The 16943-nt window shown below is 42.5% G+C and overlaps 1 protein-coding gene across 5 annotated transcripts in view; it reads right to left on the reverse strand.

Annotated features, from left to right (window-relative positions):
* The window catches only part of ARMC9 (armadillo repeat containing 9), a 177901-nt gene that overhangs the window by 132988 nt on the left and 27970 nt on the right, over positions 1–16943 (reverse strand). For all 5 annotated transcript variants that reach the window (XM_039469780.2, XM_039469783.2, XM_074398860.1 and 2 more), the window contains exons 6-8: positions 15764–15856; positions 11531–11555; positions 2111–2268 (exon numbers count right to left, since the gene is read on the reverse strand). In XM_039469780.2, coding sequence (XP_039325714.2) covers positions 2111–2268; positions 11531–11555; positions 15764–15856 — 276 coding nt within the window. The remainder of the gene's footprint in view (positions 1–2110; positions 2269–11530; positions 11556–15763; positions 15857–16943) is intronic.

Genomic DNA, 16943 nt, shown 5'->3' on the forward strand with positions numbered 1-16943 from the left:
CTGGTCTTGAACTCCTGACCTCAGGTGATCCACCCACCTCAGCCTTCCAAAGTGCTAGGATTATAGGCGTGAGCCACCGTGCCCTGCCCAATGTCAGTCTTGAACATCAATAAATAAATGCATCTACAGCATTGTGGTGAAGGAACTTTTGCTCCTTACTATACACTTCTCTGAATTGTTTCAATTTTTTACCACGAGCACGTAGTTCTTTTACATTAAAAAGGCTAGTAAAGAGTCCCGCTTCCCTCCTCTAACTCATCTTTTTTTAAATTAAATTATTTATTTATTTAGAGATACAGTTTCACTCTGTCGCCCAGGCTGGAGTGTGGTAGTGTGATCTTGGCTCACTGCAACCTCTGCCAGCCGAGTTCAAAAGATTTTCCTGCCTCAGCCTCCCGAGTAGCTGGGATTACAGGCATGCGCCACTACTCCCAGTGAATTTTTGTAGTTTTAGTAGAGATGGGGTTTTGCCATGTTGGCCAGGCTGGTCTCGAACTCCTGACCTCAGATGATCTGCCCACCTTGGCCTCTCAAAGTGCTGGAATTACAGATGTGAGAAACCATGGCCAGCTTAATTTTACTTTTAATTTTTTTTTTTTTTAAGAGACAGAGGTCTCACCATGTTGCCTAGAGTAGTCTCAAACTTCAGGCCTCAAATGATCCTCCTGACTCAGCCTTTCAAAGTGCTGGGATTACAGGTGTGAGCCACTGTGCCTGGCCTGAATTATTTTTTATTAATGTAGTATGAACCTATAGTTAATTTTTAAAAAACCTGTATGTCTACAAACAGATTTTATTGTACTTTATAAAAAGTCAGGAACGGCCGGGTACGGTGGCTCAAGCCTGTAATCCCAGCACTTTGGGGGGCCGAGGTGGGCAGATCACGAGGTCAAGAGATAGAGACCATCCTGGCCAACATGGTGAAACCCCGTCTCTACTGAAAATACAAAAATTAGCTGGGCGTGGTGGCATGCACCTGTAGTCCCAGCTACTAGGGAGGCTGAGGCAGAAGAATTGCTTGAACCCAGGAGGCGGAGGTTGCAGTGAGCCAAGATTGTGCCACTACACTCCAGCCTGGTGACAGAGTAAGACTCTGTATCCAAAAAAAAAAAAAAAGTCAGGAACAAGACAAAGATGCCCATGATGACATTCAACAATAAACCATAGGCCACAGCCAATGTAAGATTAACTGTAAAAGCAAAACAAATATTATTGGATAACATGACTGTCAATTCAGAATACAGAAGAATCAATCAAAAAACGCAAGATTAATAGGATTCAGAAAGGCAGCTGGATACAAAACTAATATCAGAAAATCAGTGGCTTTCCTATACGATAGGGCATGTCCCCCTCATTTTTTTGTCACAATGTATTTTTCTGTTGCCAGACAATTTATCCTTTGCTAACATTAATAGGGTAGAGGCTGGGCACAATAGCTCACACCTGTAATCCTAGCACTTTGGGAGGCCAAGGCAGGAGGATCACTTGAGCCCAGGTGTTCAAAATCAGCCTGGGCAACAAAGCAAGACCCTGTCTCAATTTTCTGAAAAATGTATTTTTTTAAAAGGGCCAGGCGCAGTGGCTCATTTCTGTAATCCCAGCACTTTGAGAGGCCAAGGCAGGCAGATCACCTGAGGTCAGGAGTTTGAGACCAGTCTGACCAACATGACGAAACCCGGTCTCTACTAAAAATACAAAATTAGCCAGGCATCATGGCTAATGTAATCCCGGCTACTCGAAGGGCTGAGGCAGGTGAATTGCTTGAACCTGGGAGGTGGAGGTTGCGGTGAGCCGAGATTGCGCCAATGCACTCCAGCCTGAGCAACAAGAGCGAAATCCATCTCAAAAAAAAAAGAAGAAGGTAGAGAAGTAAAGATATGGCAGATAGTGTGTTAAGAAAAATGGATAAAACACTGCACGAAGCTTGTTAAAAACAGCACAAAATATCAGCTTCATCTCCTCCGTGCATATTAGCTTTTGGAAATAGAGCAGCAGGCACCATTGGCTTGGAATGGAAACAGGCAGGCTCCATCTGCCCTATCAACATAGTCCTTGCCCATAAGACCTCTTCATTGCCAAACAGACATACACGCAAGGGGATCTTCCTTACCATTTTGCCGCTGACTGTGGCCTCTAGAGAATCCACCAGCTCTGCTGTGACTCCAATGAGATTGTGGTAGTCTGCCTGGATCTTATTGTACCGTTTGAGGTATGTCATTGACCTACGTTCCGCTTCAACCAGCTGCTGGTGGAGCTGATGCAACGTTTCTAGGAAGACAGTTAAACAAACAACATCAATAAAAACCCACAATATGAAAAATAATTGTCTTCTTCTCAAAGAAATACCATACTTATTGTCCGAATATTTCGTTGTAATAATAAAGTTGACACTATTTGTGTTTCACACTTACTTCTATTTTATGCCACATTTATTTACGTAGTGCTTTGTAACCACTGACTTAAAATTTCCTTTTCAGGAAGTTCAACTCAATCCTCACTGGGTTTCCCAAGAAAACCTATTCCTTTGACTGAACCTCATTTAATTTCTTTTAGTTCTATGTCTAAGAAAATAAACGTTTCTAGGGCGGGCCATGGTGGCTCACATCTGTAATCCCAACACTTTGAAGACCAGGAGTTGGAGAACAGCCTGGGCAACATGATAAAACCCCGTTTCTACTAAAAAAATACAAAAATTTGCCAGGCATGGTGGTGCTCGCCTGTAATCCCAGCTACTCAAGAGGCTGAGGCACCAGAATCACCTGAAGCTGGGAGGCAGTGGTTATAGTGAGTGGAGATCGTGCCTCTGGACTCCAGCCTGGGCAACTGGGCAACAGAGTAAGACTCTGTCTCAAAAAAAAAAAAAAAAAAAAAAGAGAGAGAGAAAGAAAAGAAAAAGAAAATAAACATTTCATTCTAAATAAACTGAGCTCATAAAATGCCTGAATCAAACCTGTGTTTTTTTCTCTGTTTTTGTACTATGTAGTTTTCTGGGAGACAACTGGTATCTGCAGGACAGTTCTTTATTTTAAAGAAAACTTCGGGCTGCTTGACTTATGCTAGAAAAAACAAGAATCCAGAAGGAGAAAAGATTCCATCATTCTGCCAGTTGGTACAAAGCATAAGACCACTCCCACCAGGCATTAGAGCGAACAGCTTGGAAGGCTCTCGGATTCTCTGCTTGGAATCTCCCAGAGGGCAGCCCTGAAGACACTGAGGCCAAGCCTCCCTAGCGGCAGCACGAACAGGTGAATCCTCACTGGTGTTGGCACTTCTTTGCTCGTACCACCTTCCCTTTCTTGAAGGTCACATTTTGGACAAAAGGAGTTAACACTACCCTCAAACTCAGAGTAACTCACTCTTGTCCTGATCCAAGTATTGTATCATATTTGAAGTGTTCAAAATGAACAGGTTTCAAGGATACGAAGAGATATTTTAAAATTATGAAGACCTGGGCTCAAATCCCTACTCTACTTTTTTATTGGGTAACCACAGACAAAATATTTAACTCTGTGATTTTCATTTCTTAACCTATAAAATGGGGACAGTTATAATTACCTCAATGGGTTACTGTGAAGATTAAATTAAAAAAACACATTCAAAGTGTCTACCACAATGGCTGGCCCAGAGAAGGTGATCAATAGTGGTGGCTATTACTACTATTTTATTTCATGGAGAGGGGTGAAAGACTTTGTAAATATATTTCTATACAAGTAGGTAACTTTTGAAAGAGGCAGGAAAGTTCCATCCTAAAGCAGTGGAATGCAAGCTCGGAAATATATCAGAATCATCCACAAATATTCAGCTAACTCCCCAATGGCTCTGATGCACACCACAGGTTTGAGAAAACCGAAGTTATCCATCCTTCCTCATTTTTGTCCTAAAAACCTACATTCAAATGTATTTCAAACTTTCATGTTTCATTACTGTTTATGTACAGAAGTAGAATATTTTTACTATTAAAACTCAAAATATCAATGATACTGAACTATTTATTATTATTAAACATCCACAAATCTCAGTATTGAAAGATAACTTTAAAAAGTCACCTGGCATAGGCCGGGAGCAGTGGCTTATACCTGTAATCCCAGCACTTTGGGAGGCCAAGGTGGGTGGATCACCTGAGATCAGGAGTTTGACTCCACCTGGCCAACATGGTGAAATCCCATCTCTACTAAAAATACAAAATTAGTTGGATGTGGTGGTGCATGCTTCTAATCCCAGCTACTTGGGAGGCTGAGGCAGGAGAATCTCTTGAACCTGGGAGGCAGAGGTTGCAGTGAGCCAAGATTGCGCCATTGCACTCCAGTCAGGGCAATGAGTGTAAATCTCTGTCTCAAAAAAGAAAAAAAAATCACCTGACATGAATTTACATCCAGTACTTGAATACCCTGAGAATGTCACTGAAAATCATTTATCAAGACTCTCCTTAAACATTATTAGGGAAAAGGGGTCACTACCTTCTGACTCTTAAGATGTGTTAAATTTGTGCTATTATTAAAGTTTTTCAGCTGAGCATGGTGGCTCACACCTGTTATCCCAACACTTGGGGAGGCTGAGGCAGGCAGATCACCAGAGGTCAGGAGTTTGACACCAGCCTGGCCAACATGGGGAAACTCCATCTCTATTAAACATACAAAAATTAGCAGGGCATGGTGGTACACTCCTGTAATCCCAGCTGCTTAGGAGGCTGAGGCAGAAAAATTGGTTTAACCATGGAGGAGGAGGTTGCAATGAGCCAAGATCACACCACTGCACTTCAGGCTGGGCAACAAAGCCAGACTTCATCTCAAAACAAACAAATTTTTTAGGTTGGGTGTGGTGGCTCACACCTATAATCCCAGCACTTCGGGAGGCCAATGCAGGTGAATCGCTTGAAGTAAGGAGTTCAAGACCTGCTTGGCCAACATGGTGAAACCCCAGCTCATACAAAATTAGCTGGACATAGTGGCATGCACCTGTTATCCCAGCCACTCAGGTGGCTGAGGCATTAGAATTGCTTGAACCCAGAAGCCAGAGGTTGCACTGAGCCAAGATCACACCTCTATTCTCCAGCCTGAGCAACAGAGCTGTCTCAAAAAAGTAAATAAATACAAATAAAGTTTTTCATATATATGTATATATATATAGTTCAAAATTAGATAAGCTAAAACTTCCAATGTTGAAAATTCCATAGAATACTATTCATAATCCCATGTTGTGGTAGTAAGTATTGAAGAATATCCATGCAAACTTTCTCAACACAGACCAAGTGGTACATGATGAATCAAGTACCAAAACTCATTAGTTAGGCCCAATGACCTCTCAAATCACCAACGTGAACGTCCCCAAAGCAGTCCCTCTGTAAAGGAGACTGTACAAAGGAACCCATCCCCCAAGAAGCTCATTCTGCAATTAACTAAACATAATTATCTGTGGAATTTTTGCCTTGGGAACCCAGAATCAAAATTTATGACAATTTCAAAGTGTGGCACATCTCAGGGATAAAAGGCTGCTACAGCCTATTGGAATGAGAGAAGGAGGCAATAGGACGGAAATGTTTGTAACCATTTTCAAATACAATCAGGACTCCACATCCATGGGTACTGCATCTGTGGATTCAACAACCTCAGACTGAAAACATTTGGGAGGCCGGGTGCAGCGGCTCACGCCTGTAATCCCAGCACTTTGGGAGCCCGAGGCAGGTGGATCACGAGGTCAAGAGCTCGAGACCATCCTGGTCAACATGGTGAAACCCTGTCTCTACTAAAAATACAAAAAATTAGCTGGGCATGGTGGCGCGTGCCTGTAATCCCAGCTACTCAGGAGGCTGAGGCAGGAGAATTGCCTGAACCCAGGAGGCGGAGGTTGCAGTGAGCCGAGATCGTGCCATTGCACTCCAGCCTGGGTAACAAGAGCGAAACTCCATCTTAAAAAAAAAAAAAAGAAAAAAAGAAAAAAGAAAACATTTGGGGGAAAAAAGCACCTGAGCTGAACAGATACAGACCTTTTTTCATGTCATTTTCACATCATAAACAAAACAGTATGACAATATACCTAGCATTTATATTGCATTAGGTATACGTACTCTAGAGATGATTTAATGTATATGGGAGGATGTGTGTAGGTTATATGCAAATACCGGCTGGGCGTGGTGGCTCACACCTGTAATCCCAACACTTTGGGAGGCTGAGGCGGGTGGATCACTTGAGGTCAGGAGTTCAAAACCAGCTTGGCCAACATGATGAAACCCCGTCTCTACTAAAAACACAAAAATTAGCCGGGTATGGTGCTGGACGCCTGTAATGCCAGTTACTCAGGAGGCTGAGGCAGGAGAATTGCATGAACTCAGGAGGTGGAGGTTGCAGTGAGCTGAGATTGTGCCACTGCACTCCAGCCTGGGCAACAGAGTGAGAGTCCGTCTCAAAAATAAATAAATAAGGTTACATGTAAAGAGCATGCCATTTCATATAAAGGACTTGAGCATCTGTGGATTTTGGTTATCTGTGGGGTCCTGGAAGCGATCCCTGTAGATACTGAGGGACAACTGTACACTCTTTAGGAGAATAGCCTGCTACACAGAGGCATCACCTTGCAGGTATCTTAACTAGCTACAAACAAGACCTGTCCATGACTATAAGCCATTTGGTGACAGCTCAAACACATCAACTTTATTTCAGATTATTAAACAGTACTTTCTATTTTCCCTGTCAAAAGTTTTATGAGACAAGAACAACTAAGCCAAGATGCCTTGCCATGCAAGACCTCAACTTTTTTTTTTTTTTTTTTTGAGATGGAGTCTGGCTTTGTCACCTAGACTAGTGCAGTGGCATGATCATAGCTCACTGCAACTCCTGGGCTCAAACTATCCTCCGTCTCAGCCTCCTGAGTAGCTGAGAGTAGTTCAGGGCTGCATCACCACACTTGGTTAGTTGTTTTTTTTTTTTTTAGTTTTTGTAGCAATAGGGTCTCACATTGTTGGCCAGGCTGGTCACAAACTCCTGGCCTCAAGCTATCCTCCCACCTCAGCCTCCCACAGTGCTGGGATTACAGGCATGAGCCACCACGCCTAGTGGCAAGACTTCAACTTTTAATGGAGATGTCTTATTAGAACCTTTATATTATTTTAATAAACTGTCTTAGTCACGCCAGCAAAATTTATTGAGATGCTTCATATCCAAAACTACTGACACAACAGTGATATAAATCTCTCCCCTGTCACTCAAGCTTTCTTTTTTAACCTTTCTACTTCACTTAGGGTGCTGCATTTTTTTTTTTTTTTTTTTTTTTTGAGACGGAGTGAAACTCTTGTTACCCAGGCTGGAGTGCAATGGCGCGATCTCGGCTCACCGCAACCTCCACCTCCTGGGTTCAGGCAATTCTCCTGCCTCAGCCTCCTGAGTAGCTGGGATTACAGGCATGTGCCACCATGCCCAGCTAATTTTTTGTACTTTTAGTAGAGACGGGGTTTCACCATGTTGACCAGGATGGTCTCCATCTCTTGACCTCGTGATCCACCTGCCTCAGCCTCCCAAAGTACTGGGATTACAGGCTTGAGCCACCGCGCCCGGCCTGCATTTTTTTTAAAGGGTAAATGGGACTTGAATTGGCTGCCTCAAGACAAAATGATCAATTTTTAAATATAGAATTGTTTTTCTCACCCACTATAAAAACCTAAAATTAACCACTCTATCTTTATAATGATATACTCTTTCCTCTTTGTATTCAGATAAAAATTGCCTCTTCGCTATTTCACTCATCAACAGATATTGGATGAAGAAAGTTAAAACATAACTTATGAATATGACTCATTATTTTTTAAAATGCTGTTTAGGGCTCTAAACTCCAGAAAAATGATCAATTGCTCATTTTCTAAAAGGGTTGAATCAATTCATGCTAGAGGCTGGGCGCAGTGGCTCACTCCTGTAATCCCAGCACTTTGGGAGCCCAAGGCAGTCAGATCATGAGGTCAAGAGATCGAGACCATCCTCGCCAACAGGGTGAAACCCTGTCTCTACTAAAAATACAAAAATTAGCTGGGTGTGGTGGTGCACGCCTGTAGTCCCAGCTACTCGGGAGACTGAGGCAGGAGAATAGCTTGAACCCAGGAGGCAGAGGTTAGTGAGCGGAGATCGTGCCACTACACTCCAGCCTGGACAACAACAGCAAGACTCTATCTCAAAAAAAAAAAAAAAAAAAAAAATCATGCTAGAAAAGCCAAAAGATACTATTTCTATATCCTTTTTAAGTAACTAGGTGAAAACAATAATCCGATGTTACTATATTGTCAGTCTAACTTTTTATTCTATGCAATATTTCAAATGTAATTCCTTTTGAGGGAAGTTTCTGCTGCAAGCACCTTTTCTGCCTTCTTTAAAAGCTTATGGCAACTTCCCTTTATCTATGAAAAATTCCTATCAAGAAACACAGAACAATATCACTCAGCCACTTCATTTAAAACAATGCGTGAGTCTAGAATTAAACTGGGGCATGTCTGTGCCTTTGGTTAATGCAGCCTTAGCTGCAGGTTGAGGGGACAAGTGGATCAGGGGGTGACAAATGACTGTCATGCCTGGGCCCAAAATGCTGATCTCCAGTCTCCATAGCAACCCCGCATTATAGCATTCACTTCTCCACAGATGCACTTTACTTGTCAGACTCAAATCCACAGCCATTCTGCTTGGCTTTCAGAAAACTCATTAAAATCGATCCTAAAGCAGGCTTGAAAACTGGTCTCCTTACTGAAATTCCAACATTAAAAACCTGTAGAGAAACACAGCTCTTCTATTTGCATTCCCCTTCCCATGTTTATTTCATCTGCAAAACTGGGCCACTTATCAGATTGACAATAACGCTCTCAGAAGAAAGCTATGCTCAAAAACTGCAGTTTACGCTAGCGGGACACGAGCTGCAGAAACTCGGGAACCAGGGAAAAGTTTCTCATCCCCCCCACCCCCACCACACACCGCCTAGGAGTCCAAAGGCCAGTTCAGAACAGCGACTTTGCCGATTCAACTAACAACTAAGGCAGTTCTCTTGGGCCCAGAGATGCAGGTGTGACGGTGGTTTTAAAATGCCTGTAGTCTTTGACACACCCTCCTTCCCATCAAGAAGAGAAACGTAGGCCAGGCAGGGTGGCTCACACCTATAATCCCAGCACTTTAAGAGACTGAGGTGGGCAGATCGTCTGAGGTTGGGAGGTCAAGACCAGACTGGCCAACATGGAGAAACCCCATCTCTACTAAATATACAAAATTAGCCAGGCATAGTGGCACATGCCTGTAATCCCAGCTACTTGGGACGCTAAGGACAGAAGAATTGCTTGAACCTAGGAGGCAGAGGTTGCAGTGAGCCAAGATTGTGCCACTGCACTCCAGCCTGGGAAATGAGTGAACCTTCGTCTCAAAAAAAAAAAAGAAGAGGAATGTAATCTCCTTTCTCTGAAGGTGAGATGACCTTAGGAATTCACTTGCAAGAAACAGAATGCAGCAGAAATGACTGACTTCAGAAGCTGGGTTAGAAAAAGTGACACAGCTTCCCACTTGGCTCTCTCTGGGGATATTTACCCTAGGAATCCAGTTAACATGCCTGGAGGAAGCCCAGGCCACAAGGAAAGGCCACACAAGTGTTCTCGTCAAGGGCCTCTACTGAGACCCCAGGTGACAGCCAGCACCCACCACCACTCTGCATGTTGAGTGCCTTGGAGCTGGCCCCATCCCACCCCACCTGACTGTACCGTGAGACCTGCTGTGGGGGAACAGCTTAACTGAACCCACAGCTCCCAGACCATGTAGGGTCATCGTCACCATGTTAAGTGAATGTCATTGTTCTGTGCCACCAAGTTGGGATGGTCTGTCAGGCAGCAATGGAACAGTGGACTGAGGCGCATTTCCAGGAGCTGCAGGGCAAGATCCAAAGGCCCCGCTAAAGATGTCGGCTCTGTGGGGGTGAGCAAACTGGCTTGGGATGCACCCTGGCCAAGGCCCGGACCTAGATGAACACAGAGAGAGCAGGCCTGCAGAGCTGACAACGTGAGCTGGGACTCTTCTTCCACAAACTGTGCTGGGGGCAGGGCAACCTTGGGGAGCTCCAAGACTCAGGGCATTCCTGCAACCCTTGGAGCAGTCTAGGTTGATCCTGTGGGGCCACATCTGTAGCCCTGATCCTCCAGGAAGGGTCAGCAGCGCCTGTCCCCTCTGAGTGACAGAAGGGTCAGCATGGCTGGCAGAACCAGTCGCACTCTTAGAACGGCAGAGCTGAGGATACTTGAGGCTACCAAGAGCAAAAACAAGCCTCCAAAGCCTCCTCGAAGGCTGAGGCTACCAAAGCCATCTTGAGTGACAAAACCAAACCCAAGCTCTCCCTGAGGTTGACAAACCCCACTGTTCATTTGCCAACTCCCTGGTGAGCAAAGAGCTACATAATTTAATGATTAATGCTTCCTTTTTAAAAAAGGGTTTCACTCCCCTCAGCCCCCAAAAAAAAACACACAGGAAAAAGCAAGGGCAGGAAGTTCTGAAATCCTCTGACATGATTCTGCTTTGAAGGGGCATGGAACAAGATCTCCTGTAGTCACACTCCACCTGCTGGGAACTGAGGGTTATGCTAGCAATACTCACCAAAGAGAAGCAGCTTTCGAAATACAGTATCAAAAGCAAACTTGAGGCACAGTTCCCCAGCTGTGGCCACCAACTTCACATTAATTATAGTTTTCTCATCTTACTCAAAAGTGAATAGTTCTGATAAAAATGATTGACCATGGAAAAATAATAGTTTATGCTACAAACTTAAGACTGGAATTCGGCCAGGCACGGTGGTTCACGTCTATAATCCCAGCACTTTGGGAGGCCGAGGTTGGCAGGAGCTCGAGACTAGCCTGACCAACATAGTAAAACCCTGTCTCTACTAAAAATATAAAAACTAGCCAGGTGTGATGGTGTGCACCTGTAGTCGCAGCTACTCGGGAGGCTGAAGCAAGAGAATTGCCTGAATCTGGGAGGCAGAAGTTGCAGTGAGCCAAGATCGCGCCACTGCACTCTGGCCTGAGCGATAGAGCAAGACTGTGTCACAAAAATGAAAAACAAAAAACAAAAAAAACAACAAAAAAACCTAGAATTCCTACTTTGGAATGGAAAATGCTTGATAAGAATGGGTATACCATATTTCTTTGAAGACCCCAGTTGACTAGTTCAAGGTAAAAGTTAAATATATCAAAACAATTAAAATAATTCTTTCCTCACCCATGCCGCCCTGTGTCTTCCCGGGTATGTGTGCGGCTGCTGCGGCTGCAGTTCCTTTCCTTTGGGATATTACTTGGATTCTCTTCACTTCTCTGAGGCTTAGCTATCTGATATACAAGGCGAAGCTAACAATACTAGCCCTCCTGAAAAGGGCCTCAAGGAACTGCAGATCCATATGACTGCAAAGCCCTTCAGAAATATTTGGACTCTTAAAGCCAAAATCATGAATTCTCTCCATCTTTGCACCTATCTTACTACTTAAAACTTGTATTAGCAAAGTTGTTCTTAGACAAATTTAAATCTAGATGATTTACCTTTGTTACTTTGTCCACTCTCCTTCTAGGATGACAAAGAAGTTCAGGAAAACAGGCATTCCGGGAACAGGACTCGGGGTATCAGACACCCTGCAGCTAATGCGAGAAAGCACCTCAGCATGGTGAAACGGAGGGTTCTCGGAACCCTGAAGGCCAGCTCCAACTGTTGCTATAAATAGCTAAGCAATTTCTCCATATTCGCCTCACTCCCAAATAAGTCTTCCTCTCCTCATCTCAATTAGCACTGTCTGAATTCAAGTCTTGCACTATTTCAACAGCCTCCAAACTGGACCTTCCAAAGGCCTTCCCAAGACATTCTACTAAAAATGCAAATCTGGTTTTATACATACTTCAACTCTAACTTAAATTCAAAGCTTTATCCTAAGGAAATTGATATTGCAATGAAAGCCTATCACAGCACAATGGCTAAGACTACGAACTCTGGAGCCAGACTGCCTGGGTTCAAATCTCAGTTCCCACATGTCTCTGGCGGCAAGACTGAAGGCAGTTACTTAACATGTTTCTTTTCCCTTGTCTTAAATTTTTCCTTATTTTTTTTTGTAATAGATTTATTCACATACTGTATAATTCACCTACTTAAAGTGTGCCTTTCAGGCCGTGCATGGTGAATCACACCTATAATCCCTGCACTTTGGGAGGCTGAGGCAGTTGGATCACCTGAGGTCAGGAGTTTGAGACCAGCCTAGCCAACATGGCAAAACTCTGTCTCTGCTAAAAATGCAAAAATTAGCTAGGTGAGGTAGCAGGTGCCTATAATCTCATTTACTCAAGAGGCTGAGACAGGAGAATCACTTGAACCTGGGAGGTGGAGGCTGCAGTGAGCTGAAGTGGCGCCATTGCACTCCAGCCTGGGCGACAAGAGCAAAACTCCATCGAGATAGAGAGAGAGAGAGAATGAAAGAGAGAGAGAGAGAGAGAGAGAGAGATTTCAATGGTTTTCAGTATTTTCAGAGGTGTGCAACCATCACTACAATCAATTTTAGAACATTTTCATCATCCTCCAAAAGAAACCCTGTACTCACTAGCAGTGAGTACATTTTCCCTGCTCTCCCCAGCCTCTGGCAGCCACTAATCTACTTTTCTGTCTCTCCAGATTTGCCTTTTGGACATTTTATGAATAGAGTCACATAATACCTGGTCCCAGTCACTGGCTTCTTTCATTTAGCATAATGCTTTCAAGGATCATTCATGTCACAGCATGAATCAGTGCTTCATTCCTTTTTATGGCTGGATGATATTCCATCATTTGGACAACTCCACAGTTTGTTTATCCATTCAAAAGATGATAGACATTTGGGCTGTTTGCATTTTTTGGCTATTATGAATAATGTTACTATGAACATTCATGTACAGATTGTCGTGTGGACATATGTGTGTTTTCATTTCTCTTGGGTATACAGGAAGGACTGCAATTCCTGGGTCATGTGGTCACTCTATGTTTAAGCCTCTGAGGGAACTTCACCTGCTTTATGACATGGGAAGATGTTCTCTTCCTTTTATAAAAATACTTAGAAATATACATACACATATATGTACCTATGTTTATTACAAATATTATATACTTTTGGGTGTATGTCTGTATACAAATACATTTCTGTACTTCCCAAATTTTCTATAAGAAACACAATTGATTTTATAATCAGGAAGCAAAAAGTGATTTTTTTGCAAATACAACTGTTATTCTCCTGCTTAAAACACTTCAAAGGCTCCTCATTCCATACAGGACTTGGCATGAACCTTTATGACCTAGGCCCTTCCTCGTCTCTGCCTTTGTCTATGTCAATAACCTGCTCCAGCAGTATTAAATTATTTAGCTTCCCAGGTACTGTCTCAGTGCCTTTGCACAGGATGTCTCCTCTACCTGTAATTCCCACCTCTCCTCTGTTTGCCTCACAGACTCCCATTTTATTGTTCAAAGCTTCAATTTAGCTAACAGAATTATCTCTTGGCATTTTCTTTATATCCCTAAAGCCTAGAACAATATTTGACTCATAGTAGAAGCTTAATGTATTGAAGTAAACTGCAAATATTTTCATGTAACAAGGAAAATATTAGAATGTTATTTATAGTTACCTGCTATATTTCAGCATATGCTTCAAAGCATGTTGAACAGGATGAAAGGTGATGGTACTTAGAAACTATAATGCCTATAGCCAATCGTTATCAAGCACTTACTATATACTGGACTGTGTTACACAAGTTATATGTATTAACTCGATCTTCATACTCTTCCTATGAAATAGGTACTTTTATTATTATTATTATTTTTTTTTTTTTTTTGAGACGGAGTTTCGCTCTTGTTACCCAGGCTGGAGTGCAATGGCGTGATCTCGGCTCACTGCAATCTCCGCCTCCTGGGTTCAGGCAATTCTCCTGCCTCAGCCTCCTGAGTAGCTGGAATTACAGGCACGTGCCACCATGCTCAGCTAATTTTTTTTTTGTATTTTTAGTAGAGACGGGGTTTCACCATGTTGACCAGGATGGTCTCGATCTCTCGACCTCGTGATCCACCCGCCTCGGCCTCCCAAAGTTCTGGGATTACAGGCTTGAGCCACTGCGCCTGGCCGGTACTTTTATTATTAATTTTTTTATTCTTATTTTTTTGAGAGAGGGTCTCACTATGTTGCCCAGGCTGGAGTTCAATGGTACCATCACAGCTCACTGCAGCCTCAACTTCCCGGGATCAGGTGATTTGCCCACCTCAGTCTCCCCCAAATAGCTGGGACTACAGTCACATGGATGCTACCATGCTCAGCTAACTTTCTGTACTTTTTGCAGAGATAGGGTTTCACCATGTTGCCCACACTGGGCTCAAATTGCTGGGCTCAAGTGATCCTCTCACCTAAGCCTCCCAAAGTGCTGAGATTACAGGTGTGAGCCACGGGGCCCAGTCAGGTACTGTTTTGAATATACTATTATTAATGTAACTAATATAATTTACCATGTAAGTCATTTTGTTTAGATTCTTAACATACTGGCACCCATAACTTTTAAGCTGAGCTACTCTGGGTACACCATGGCGTAACCCTGTTCCACAAGGAGCAGTATTTTTAAAAAATTAAGCTGAGAAATACTTTCTTAAAGCATATTCAAATAATTACAAGCCAAGCTAGGAAAGTTCTAATTTCACTGAAAATCGCTGCATATGGAACTCTAGGAAGAAAAAGGACTAGATATGCAAACATTGTGGTATGTAGGTAAAGAGAAGAATTTAAACAAAAGCCTTAAGGATATAAAAGCAGAGAGGAAAGCTGTAGATCAGTCTGTCTGGCTGAGGCCAACTGAGGAATTTGAATCCAGGCAACAGGGAAAGCTTAGGAAGCTCAAGCAGAAACGTGGCATGGAATCCTAGCGACAGAAAACTTCAGTTAGGCCAAGAAAGTCAAATGCTTTGGAGTTAGAAAGGAAGCAGAAGGTATTATGTGGCAAAGTAGCCTAAATTTTTCATGAAATTAAACAAAACAATCACCAATTTTATAATTCAAAACATTATGTTCTTGTTATTAAGTAACTTTGGATACATTTTTATTATTCCAAATAAAAGGAGATACGTGTCTTTAAAGACTAATAACCTTTGGGAAATTAGTCTCCCATGGGTTGGGTGACCTAATGTTCTGCTCTTCCTGAAACAGGCTCTATTTACACCTGTCACCCTGGAACTCTGTCCAGTTAGTGCCCCTTTTTACTCTTGAAAGTGTCCCAGTTTGAATTGGACTGTGGTGATGCTGTACAACTCTGTACATTTGCCAAAAGGCATTCAATTGTACACTTACCATGAGTAGATTTTATGGTATGTAAATTACATCTCAATAAAGTTATTTAAAAAGAAGTCCCAATTTGAATGACAAGTTAGTTGGTCACCCAATCCATATGCCATGGCCTGAAGGCCTTGAAAGTGGTTAAGTGATCTTCTAGAAATGAACAATTATCCCAAGGAGTTCTTTTACAAGAAGACAAACTGTCTCTTCTAACAAGACAGCTTCCTGCCATGTGATATCAAAATAAGACCTAACAGAAAAGACAATCTCAGAGATACAATGATATAGAAGTTGATCTCTACATGACCTGCCTCTAATGATTCATTCACCTTGTAAATATGAAAGTCACACTATTAATTAACCCTATTTCATGAGGCTACCTAAGCCAGTGTGCTACTCTAAATAAAATCTGCTCTAAAACCATAGGGGGTCTCTATTTGCTCCAAAAGGATACATATATTGTTAAGAGCTTTGGTGTGTTGCTGGCTTTAAATATTAAAGCTAGAAACTTCTCCAACTTCACCTTTAACTCTGGAGTCCAGGAATCCTAAAGAAAAAAGCAAAGGAACAAAAATGTAAACATTAGATTAGTAAGTACCAATAGTGTCATCAAGTTGAGGTCATTAGGCTACAAAACCCTGCACAGTGATTGAAACCAAAAGCAAAATGTCTTGTCAGTGATGTGAGGCTGTGAAAAACAGGTTTTAGGACATCTGACCAATTCATTTACATAAGATTCAAGTGCTCACAGCAGGAAGAAAAAATAGAGTTCTTTCATAAACAGAGAAAAAATAACCCTGAACATGATTTGAATATTTCATGTGATTTAAACACAATCGTGACAAGGAACATTATTAGGCTGAATCCAAAAATAGTTCAGCACTGTCTAGGTATGCACAGCACTGGGAGGCATAACATAAACAATTCTCAGCAAGTCACTGAGAGTTTCCCCAAGAAAGGAACTCATTTCCACAAACCTCATCTAGGTAAGAAGAAAGGATAGAAGCTATTTTTTGCCACAAATACCCCATCATGTCAAGAATTATGATATATTCTCACCTTGATTTGTCCTTTAAAAATAAATTATTTATCTCGAATAATGCTCATTAAAAAGAAAAAAATTAATGACTAATAAAATAAGAAAAAATACAAGTAACAATATTTGTCTCAGGACAATTTTCCTTGTACTCTTTATACAGAAATATCTTCCATCTAAACCAAGAAGCTCCACAAAAAAGTAGCTAAATCACTAAAAATTCATATCCACTGTCCTCTCGGCTGCTGCCCCGTGGCCCACAGACCTTTCCCTCCTTCCCCATCATCTCTGCCTCTCCAGCTCTGTGTCCTCCCCCACATCTCCCACCCCACCCAATCATTCTAGCCAGTATGTCATCTGACTTCTGGAAAAAATGCTGCCAGTTGAGCAGAAAGTTCTTTTTTTTTTTTTTTTGAGACAGAGTCTTGCATTGTCACCCAGGCTGGAGTGCAGTGGCGCGATCTTGCCTCACTGCAACCTCTGCCTCCCAGGTTCAAGCAATTCTCCTGCCTCAGCCTCTTGAGTAGCTGGGATTACAGGTGAGTGCCACCACGCCTGGCTAGTTTTTACATTTTCTGGTACAGACGGGGTTTCACCA

The sequence above is a fragment of the Saimiri boliviensis genome, chromosome 5, assembly GCF_048565385.1.
Source record: "Saimiri boliviensis isolate mSaiBol1 chromosome 5, mSaiBol1.pri, whole genome shotgun sequence".
Classification (NCBI taxonomy): Eukaryota; Metazoa; Chordata; class Mammalia; order Primates; family Cebidae; genus Saimiri; species Saimiri boliviensis.